Source organism: Dromiciops gliroides, chromosome 3 (genome assembly GCF_019393635.1).
Source record: "Dromiciops gliroides isolate mDroGli1 chromosome 3, mDroGli1.pri, whole genome shotgun sequence".
Taxonomy (NCBI): Eukaryota; Metazoa; Chordata; class Mammalia; order Microbiotheria; family Microbiotheriidae; genus Dromiciops; species Dromiciops gliroides.
In genome coordinates, this window is record NC_057863.1 from 640,128,070 (window position 1) to 640,138,376 (window position 10,307).

The 10,307-nt window shown below is 51.5% G+C and overlaps 1 protein-coding gene across 1 annotated transcript in view; it reads left to right on the plus strand.

Moving 5' to 3' along the window:
- The window catches only part of ACAP3 (ArfGAP with coiled-coil, ankyrin repeat and PH domains 3), a 65,395-nt gene that overhangs the window by 52,051 nt on the left and 3,037 nt on the right, over window positions 1-10,307 (plus strand). The window contains 5 exon segments of the mRNA XM_043993866.1: window positions 3,281-3,373; window positions 3,931-4,145; window positions 6,653-6,762; window positions 6,872-6,982; window positions 7,554-7,615. Of these exon segments, the coding sequence (XP_043849801.1) occupies window positions 3,281-3,373; window positions 3,931-4,145; window positions 6,653-6,762; window positions 6,872-6,982; window positions 7,554-7,615 (591 nt within the window).

Here is a 10,307-nt window from a genome sequence, read left to right on the forward strand (position 1 = left end):
ATCAAACAAGGTCTCCAGCACATTGGGTGTCCTCCTCGTACCCCTCCTTGATGAACTTATGGAAGTTCAGCATCACTGGAAGGAATTCCTGAATGGATGAGATCATAAATCTATTTGGGAATCTAAGTTTAGTAGGCAGAAATAAGGGCTAATCAACGGACAGCTTCTGTGATTCATTAGCATCCTTGAAATGTCAAGAGAAAAAGATCTAGGCCCCAGCAGATGGGGTAGAACATCTTTTGTTGAAATGATAATGAATAATAATGATGACGATCACTAGCATTTATATAGCACTTTGAGGTTTCCAAAGCACTTTACAAATATTCTCTCAGCTGATCCTCTCAATAGCCCTCTGGGAAGGAAATGTGCCTTTATATTATTACCATTTTACAGTTGAGGAAACTGAGGCAGACAGAGGCCAAGTGACTTGCCCAGGGTCACACAGCTAGTAAGTGTCTGGGGTGAGATTTGAACTCACATCTTCCTAAGCCCAGAGCTTTGTTCACTTATCCAATTTGACATCCCAAGAGTGTTACAGAATGGGCAGGGATGGATAGGTGATGATCTGCACTTTGGGAGGAAATACTCAGATTGATGTGAACACAGACCCACCAGAGAGTTGAGGTGACCAAGCAACAAAGTGAGAAGGCTGATGTTGTGGGGAGATAGGAGCCATAGGTTCTCAGTCAAAAACAACAGCTTATCAGGTTCAGAGCCTATTGTCTGACTGGCATTTCCTTTTCATTTTTGTTTGGTCAACAGATAGTTTGAACCAAGTTTCTCATTGGCTGAGTAGCCAGCAGGAAGTTGTGGCCACCAGATCTCTCTCCCTCCCATCTTCCCTGACCAGGCTAGGCCTGACTTGAACCCGGGGAAGATGAACCAAGCAGGAAGCATAGTGGTTTTCTTCTTGCTGTTTCTTCTTCTTGGGAGACAGATCATCAGTCCACTTGACAGTTGGGTGGCCTTGATCACAGTGGCTGCCACTGATGCCAAGTTGAAGGGACAGTCAGAAAAGGGAGGGCAGAGGGGAAGGCAGAGTCAGGAACAGTACAGTACTCAGAGGTAAGGGAGGAGGGGCTGGACTCTGGGGCTAAGTGGACCTTTTTTCTCTCTTTTCCCCTTTGTGCTCCTTGACTTATTTCTTTACCCTAGAGACCAGCCTCTAAAGACATTCCACTAGAATGACAAAGGAATACTTCACATCTACTCTTGGGTTACAAATTTACTTTTTTTTTTGGCGGGACAATGAGGGTTAAGTGACTTGCCCAGGGTCACACAGCTAGTAAGTATCAAGTGTCTGAGTCTGGATTTGAACTCAGGTCCTCCTGAATCCAGAGCTGGTGCTTTATCCACTGCACCACCTAGCTGCCCCCTACAAATTTGCTTCTAAGGCTCAGCACAGATTGTGGCTGACCTACAGTGGTGTCTGAGCTTGGAGCCCTAGGGTTGGAATCAGGAGACTTGTATGGAATCAATCCTGGGGAGGCAAGGGGAACTGGGGAGACTGGGAGGGACTTGAAGGAGTCCATAGGACTCTAGATTTCTCTTCATGCACCTCCTGGAGCAGGGCCGAGCTTAACTATAGCTATTGGTATGTGTTATTGTGGAAAGAGCAGAATTTGAAGTCAGAAGACCAAGATTCAATCTCTGCTCTGCTACTTATTACCATTGTGACCTTGGGCAAATCATTTCCCCTCATTGGGACTGTAAAATGATGGCATGGGACTAGATGACCCTTAAGAGACCAGATGTAAATCTATCATCTTGTGATCCCAGGAAAGAGAGTGCTATGATCTGGGAGGCTTGGAAGTAGGTTTTCTAGGGGGCTGGAAGGAGGAGTCCTATTTAGATAAGTGGGGAGGGCATTACAGGTAAAGAATTAGACTAGAGGTAGGGCTGAGTTTGGTGGTGTTTGAGTGGGAGGTGAGAGATGGGAGGAGGCCAGGAGCTAGCCATGGTTCTGAATCAGTGTGTGTGAGGGGTTGCTACTATGGGAAGATACATTGTGTCCTGCCCACTTCTAAGTAAAGGGGCCTTGGTACCCCTGCTGATGGGAATGGAGAGAACTCAGTTTACTCTTTAAATAGCACTTTATATTTGGAATAAGGTAAATAGAGAGCAGAAATGATTCCTTTAATGTATGACCCAAACCCTGATGGAGACTGAGCCTGGGGGGTCTCTGCCTCCAACACAAGGCTCCAACCAATCCAAACAACTTAGGGTCAGGGGTGTGTATGGGGAGGGGAGATCTTATCAAACCCTGAGTTCAAGCCCCAAGCCCCAAGCCCCAACAGTCAAGGGACTGTCCCTGGGGAGAGCTAGCCTTTCCTCCCCATAAGTCCTCACCATTGTTTGTCCCACCCTTAAATATAATGGGTACAGAGAACCTTCCCTTCCCTTCCCTTCCCTTTCCTTCCGTTCCCTTCCCTCCCCTTCCCTCCCCTCCGCTTCCCTTCCCAGACATGAGCAGGGCTCTCTGACCCTAGCCTGCCCTGGTCTTGATGGGGATCATGGATGATAGAGAGGCACACAGTCCAGAGGCAAGGCCCTTTATTCCATCCCCACCCCCACCCCCAGCTCACCATAGCAGGAGCTGTCTGTCTGTCTGTCTGTCTGTCAGTCTGACTCTCCATGTGGATCTCTGTGCCCCTGGAACAATACTGGTCTTGCCCAGAGGCAGGGACTTAGTTGAGTGAGTGAATGTCTCCTTATCTTCATGTGCACCCCTCAATCTGCTCCTTTTGCCCTCACCCATCTGGTCCGTCATGCTCCTCTTTGCCAAATGGCTGACTCAGTAAACTTAACTATAATTAAACAGAATTTCATTTTATTTTTTCTCCCTTCTAGTCTGTGGATGGGTGTGTGTGTGTCAGGCTTTGTGGTTCTGTGGGGGACACAATTTCTCCCCCACCCAGGATCTTTTCCCTTCTAGCTGGAGAAGGGATCCAGCTTCAATGCCTTTCCATCTCTGGACCAGCATCCCTTTCTGCCTGGGGGAGAGGGTGGGGGAGACTAAGGCTCTCTGCTTCCGGCTTTGGGGCCCTAGGTGGGCTCTTTCTTTCTTTCTGCCTAAGCCTGGGCTGAGCTGAAAAAGCTTCTTTGGAGCCCTATGCTCATAGCTTTGGCACCACCAGTCGAGTCCCTGCTTTGATCCTGCTGGGCAAGCCCAGTAAGCAAAAGAGAGCAAATATCCCCGGCCTCCCAGCATGCCATTCATCCCAGGACCTTGCCCCTTGGTATTCAGGGCCCCTGGGTCTATCTCCCGTTGGCCCCACAGGTCTGAGCAGCGACAGTGGCCTCGGTGGCAGCACGGATGGAAGCTCAGACGTCCTGGTCTTTGGCTCTGTGGTAGACAGTGTCATGGAAGAAGGTGTGTGCTGCTCGGGGCAGGGCCATGGGTCAGGTAGGGAGGGGGCTTCAAGCCTTCAACCAGGGATGGGGGGAGGGAACCTGGAGGGCCCCAAGGTCACCTGCCTGTGGTTTCAGAGCCCCCACTGCCCAGGCAGTCAGTGGTCAGGTGCTCAAATATAGGTGCCTAGAGCTGGAATGAGGCATTGTTACCCCTGGTGCCAACGTGTAGGGGAGAGGGAAGAGAAAGGAAAGTGGGTGGGAAGGAGCCCAACTGAGATATGACAGCTGGAGACATGAAGGGAATTTTAGACCATCACAAGATTTCCTCACTGCCAAAGGGTTGGCCACTGAAGGGAAGGTGGGAGAAGGCCTGAAGTTCAGGGGTATTGACCTTTGGGGAGCACGGTCACCCTAGAAATGCGCCCATTCAGTTTGAGGGGCTTGGGACAAAGTCCAGACTGCCCCACCGTGGTTGTGCTTCTGTATGTATTTAGCAATGTTCTTTGTGTGAAGAAGCTCTCCGGTGGGGAGGAAAGATGCTCCCCTCACTCCCCACTCCTTTTCTCCTTCTCCAAGAGGGTGAAGTATCTGAAGACTCAAGCGCTGAGGGGGACCGGGAGACCTGGGACCTGGAGGACAGCCGGGAACTGCACCCGGGGCTGCTGGCCTACAGGGCGGCCCGAGCCCGAAACCTGCCTGTCCTGGCTGAGGCGCTGGCCCATGGGGCTGAGGTCAATTGGGTCAACGAGGAGGACGAGAGCAAGACGCTGCTGATCCAGGCAGTGATGGGGGTGAGTGATGTACACCTGGGGGGCTGCAGCTACCTCGGGAATCATGCTGCAACCCTCAGGGCACGGGCCTGGGCTGTTAGCTCACCTTACCAAGTATTTGTCACCACCTGCCCTCTGTTTTTGTTTTTTTTATTTTGTAGGGCAATAAGGGTTAAGTGACTAGCCCAAGGTCACACAGCTAGTAAGTGTCAAGTGTCTGAGGCTGGATTTGAACTCAAGTCCTCCTGAATCCAGGGCCGGTACTCTATCCACTGCACCACCTAGCTGCCCCCACCACCCGCCCTCTGGCCAGACAACAAACCTTGATGTTGGAGTGAACACATGGCTGGACTTGGGGTCAAGAAGACCTGGGTTCAAATCCAACCTCAGACAATCACTAGCAGTAGGACCACAGACTAGTCACTTTAATCTCCCAGCCTCAGTTTCCTCATCTGTAAAGTGGGGTTGATAATAGCACTTGCCTCACAGACTTATTTTGAGAATGGGGTAATATAATGTATAGTGATTTCTCAAACTTGTTTGGGTCTCATTCTCCTTTTATTCTTTTAAAAAATGTCAAGGATGGAGGCAGTTAGGTGGCACAGTGAATAAAGAACTGGCCCTGGATTTAGGAGGACCTGAGTTCAAATCCAGCCTTAGCCACTTGACACTTAGTAGCTGTGTGACCCTGGGCAAATCATTTAACCCTCATTGCCCTGCAATAAAACAAAAAAACAAAAAATCCCCAAAAAATGATCAAGGAGAAAAAAAAAGTTAAAGGGACAGCTAGGTGGCACAGTGAATAAATAACTGGCCCTGGATTCAGGAGGACCTGAGTTCAAATACGGCCTCATACACTTGGCACTTACTAGCTGTGTGACCCTGGACAAGTCACTTAACCCTCATTGCCCCGCCCCCCCCCCAATTTTTTTAAATGATCAAGGACCCTCCCAACAGACTTATGCTTAAATATTGATATTTCCTGTATTAGAAATCAAAATGTGTTCGTATTATTAGAAACATAATTTTGACCTCATGGACCCTCTGGAAAGGTTTCCCTAGATCACACTTTGGGGGTTGCTGATGTATATAAAATATTTTGGAAACCTTAGAATGCCAGCTAATATTATCAATCGATCAACCCGCATTTATTAAATAACCTACTATTTGACTGGTACTCCGGTAGGCACTGGGGGCCAGAGGCAGACACATGCCTGGCCCGTGTTCTACTGGTGGGAGGGTGGTGGTAGAGAATAGATCTTGTTATTCCCTGACCTCTCTCCCATACAGCCCCATTCCTCCATCCCTAGTTCATATCCCCCTTGTCCTTCACCCAGGGCACTTTGATAAGCTCCTAATTGGCTTCCTCCATTTTCATCTCTTCCCCTCATTCCTAGCCTCCTTGGCCTCTCTGGCCTCTCCCTCAATGTCCCCGCAGCCAGCCGTGCTGGGCTCAGCCTCCCTTCTGCATCTCTGCTGGTATGGTTACCTCTTTGCTCTGCTTAGCCCAGCCCTACCTATCCTTCAGGGCCCTGTCTTGCTCCTGTTCAATCTGGGAGGCTTTTCCTCACTATGCCACAGGGCACACACTGCTAGTAAGTGTCTAAGGCGGGATTTAAACTCAGATCATTCTGACTCTAAGCAGTGACGTGGTGGCCTGGAGTCAGGAAGACTCGTCTTCCTGAGTTCAAAGGTGACCTCAGACACTTAATAGCTGAGTGACCCTGGACAAGTCACATAACCCTGTTTGCCTCAGTTTCCTCATCTGTAAAATGAGCTGGAGAAGGAGTTGGCAAAACACTCCAGTATCTTTGCCAAGAAAACCCCAAATGGGGTCACAGAGAGTAGATCATGGCTGAACAGCAACAGCCTCCTGACTCCAGACCAGCACTCTATCCACTGCAGTGCTTCTTAGTTGCCCCATAAGGATGAGGACAGCAGCCTTTATTCCTATAGGGAACCCCCAGTGAAAAACATCCCTCAGTCCATGTAGATTGTCATCTTTCCTGCAATTCATAGTCTTACAAAGTCAGAGTTGGCACACCAAGAGGTTGTCAGAGAACTCAAACATGGGTCTTGCTAATTCCATGGCTGACTCTACCCATTATGGTCCACTGCCTCCCACAGTTTGATGTTGTCCATATGCACTTAAAAACTTGCCAAATCTTTGCTGTCCAGAGGTCCCCTGGGTCTAGCCTGAAAAAGTCAGATATTGGGAAATGACATCATCTACCCAGTGATGATGGGGTGGGTGGGGGAGGGAAGGAAAGGGAATAAACATTTATTAAGCACCTACTATGTGCCAGGCACCATGCTAAGGGCTTTTCGGATACTTCATTTGATCCTTGCAACAACCCTAGGAGGTAGATACAGACCAAGGTTAAGTGACTTGTCCAGGGTCACACAGCTAGTAAGTGCCTGAGGTTCCTGACTCCAGGCCTCGTGTTATATCCGCTGAGCCATCCAGCTACCTGACAGTGCAACATGTGGGGCTTCTGGTTCTGTTTGACTCTCCCATTCTCTTCCAGGGTTCCTTGATCATCTGTGAATTCCTTCTCCAAAATGGGGCTGATGTGAACCAAAGAGACAGCCTGGGGCGGGCACCCCTCCATCATGCCACCTACCTGGGTCATACGGGGTGAGCACCAATCACAGAAAGGCCGAGGCTGGGCCATGGGCAGGAGGAATGGTGCCAAGGGAAGGGAGCTGTGTGTTCCCACGTCCCCTGACCTTCCTCCCCCTTGTAGACAGGTCTGTCTGTTCCTAAAGCGTGGGGCTGACCAGCACTCACTGGATCAAGACCAACAGGACCCACTGGCCATAGCTGTCCAGGCTGCCAATGCTGATATTGTTACTCTGTGAGTATGAAGGTCCTGGGAGTGCTTGGGGCCCGTCCCTGAGTCAGAGCTGGGGGAGAGGTACAGAATATGGGGGTGGGGGAACTAGAGAAGGGAAAACAAAGTCCGTGTGTGTGTGTGTGTGTGTGTGTGTGTGTGTGTGTGTGTGTGTCTTTGGGGGAGGCAGAGAGGTAGCTCAGTGAATAGAGCTTTGGACTTGGAGTCAAGAAGATCTGAGTCCAAATCCAGCCTCAGACACTTACTAGCCATGTGACCTTGGTCAAGTCACTTAACTTCTGCCTTAAATCCACTGGAAAAGGAAATGACAAACCACTCTGGTATCTTTACCAAGAAAAACCCATATGGGGACATGAAGAGTCAGATATGACCGAGTGACTGAACAACAACGTCTTTGTGTGTATACATGTGAGCGTATGTGTGCATGCATGTGTGTTTTATGCATACATGTGTGTGTGCACCTGTGTGTTTGCATGCATCTCTGTGATTGTGTGTCTGTGCATGTGGGATGCCCGATAGGTTGGTATATTACACATTCTCTGTCTATCCTCCCCCCGTTTCCCCCATCCTCCAGGCTTCGGCTGGCTCGAATGAATGAGGAGATGAGGGAAGCTGAGGGACCCCTTGGACAACCAGGTCAATACCCCGGCAGCAGCCCCACTGAGCTCCAGTACCGCAAATGCATCCAGGAGTTCATTAGCCTTACAATCGATGAGTGTTAGCGCCTGCTCCCCACCCACCCCCTTTCTTTGTTTTGTCCCTGAGGGGACATGGGGGGAGGGGGAAGTTGGGGCCCTAGAAGCCAAGCCCAGAGCCTGTGTCTGGCCCTGCCCTATTTTCTGACAGATCAGCCAGGGCCTGGGGACAGCCTTGGGGTTCCCATAGATCGGGAAATCGCCTCCCAGTCCATCTGCCACGGTGGGCAGATGGGGAGGAGCTACCTCTCAGATTGGGAGGCAACTGGAACCTGGGAGGATTGCCCTTCCTGGGGCCAGTCTGATGGAGCTGCCCAGATCCCATCTCCTCTGAGTCCCTCATCCCCCACCCCCACACCTAGCATGCTCCACGACCAGGTCAGATCCCAGTCATCTGTCCCCTTCCTCAAGCCCCTGATCCACTGCCCGGCCTGCCCTCTCAGCCCGGTCCTGTCCCCTCTCCATAGCCCCTCATCACCCCCCTGCCCTGGATCATCAGGACTGGAGAGAGCTTTCTCCCACTCTAGGGCTCCCACATGGGTCACCCTGGCCCACACTCTCTCCTCATATCCAAGGAATCCCCCCCCCTTCAGTGTCCCCCCAGACATCATCGAGAGCTCCTCTTCCTGGTCTAAGGCCCACTGGACTCTGCCCTAGGCTGGGAGGGACAGGGAGGAAGGTAGTCTATCTAAAGGATCCAGACCCACGTACCTCAATGAAGTATCTGTGGGCCCCAAGGCCAACAGATCCTTCTACCCCTCTCCCAAAGCTGATCTTCCAGGACACTGGTTTGGCAGGGGTCTGCCTCAGAGCCTTGTGGCTTCAGGGCCCCTCTGAGCAGGGGCCACCTCCTCCTCACTCTCCGGGGCCCTGGGCTCACTCAGCAGCCCCTCCCCCCTCCCAAGTCCCCCTCAGTTCTGGGCCAGGCTCAGGCCGGCATCCCCTTGGCCCCCGAATGCTGGCGTTCTGGCTAGATGGCGTGGCTGGCCACGTCCAACTTGTCTCCCAGGATCCCCTTCTCCCTACTGGTGGGGCGGTGGTGCTGTCCCTGACGCAGGGCCTGTCAGGGGAACAGAGACTGGATGCTGCCGGCCCCCAGACCTTTAAAGGAGAAATAATGTATCGGTACCTTACTGAGAGTCATTGTATAAAGCAACTTTGTGCACTTTTCTTACTTCCCACCACGTTTATGTTTCTGGTTTTGGGCCCTGGATTTGCTCTGTTAGGTGCTTGGCAATGGGGCTCAGTGGCTGGTTGAGTGTGGATGCTCAGAGGACCAGTTCGGTGCCCCCCATCCCCCAATAACACAAGGGGAAGCATCTGTGAGGTCGCTGCCCCAGGTGCTGCTGCCAGACATTTTTTTTCAAATTGGCCTTCCCTCCCTGCTCACATTCCCCCCCACCTCCACCCCACTAGCGCCATTTTGGTGTTTGACTGGAGATCTTGGTCTCTTTTCTTTCTCCAAGTGTCCATCTCCCTGCCATGGCTCTTTATTCCAGGGACAGAGCCTATTGGTCATGGCCTAGACAGATGAATGGATAGAAGATTCATTCTCCTTGGGAATCTGACATGGGGAAGGGGGAAGGGGCTGTAAGATGGAGAGGAGCCAGGGGAACTTGTAGGGTTGCTTGTTCCAGGATGGGATTGTCCAACCTTTTTATTACTAGCCTCTAGCTATGTAGACAGTTCTCTCTGAATGCTCTTTCCTGGATCTTCCTTTGCTGATTTTTTTTTTTGAGTGGGGAAGGACCTGTCCTGACCCCACCAACCTTTTAACTTTGGGTTTCCCTTTGTAACTGGAAGCCTTTTCCCCTCCCCCTAGAGCTCTGGCTCCAGCCTTCTTCCTTTCTCAGTCCTTCCCTTTAGTCAGGTGGTCTGAGGAGTTGGAAAGCTGTCCTTGGCCACTGGATTGCTTCCTTCTTCTCCTGTTCTGGGTTGGGGTATCACTGGAGCATGGAAAGCCATGAGCCCCTTCGGGGAAAAGAGCATGCAATGTGCCAATGGGCCTCACTTTTCCCACACATGGACATCTCGTGCTCTCTGGGTCTGGGTTGGAGGGAGATGGATGAAAGGGAACATGGGCTGGGGAAGGGATGGGATTTGAGAGACTTGGGATTTGGGGAAAGTTAGAGAGTGTAACACTGCTGAGGGATTGGAGGGGGTGTGCCCACAGAGCCCTCTGGCTGCCTAGAGACAAGGGCACAGGATACAGATAGAACTGAGATAGGTGTGGGGTGGGGAGTAGGGGGAGCTGAAAGGGCTCCCTTGGGCCAGGGAATTAATAACTGGGGGGGGACTTTTGGCTAGAGAAGCTGGGGGGGGTTTAAGCTTCTGGTCACTCAACCCCTCCCCGGCTACTGACCTGGCCAGGCTGGGGAGGGGTCGGGGAGGAGGGTGTCACTATGCAAACCGCCACCCAGGGAGAGGGAGGCTCTAGAGGCAGCACAGGGGCTGGGCCAGCCAGAATGGGCTCCCTTAGCTGGCCAGTCCCCTGTACCCCCTCTCACTGTAAATAAGTGCTAAACTGAATTAACCTATTTCCTTCTGCTTGCTTTCTGTGCACCCTCCCTCCCTGAGGACGGAATGGGGCCTCTTGATGGCTCTGAGCTTTGTTTGAACCCTTTGAACCCATG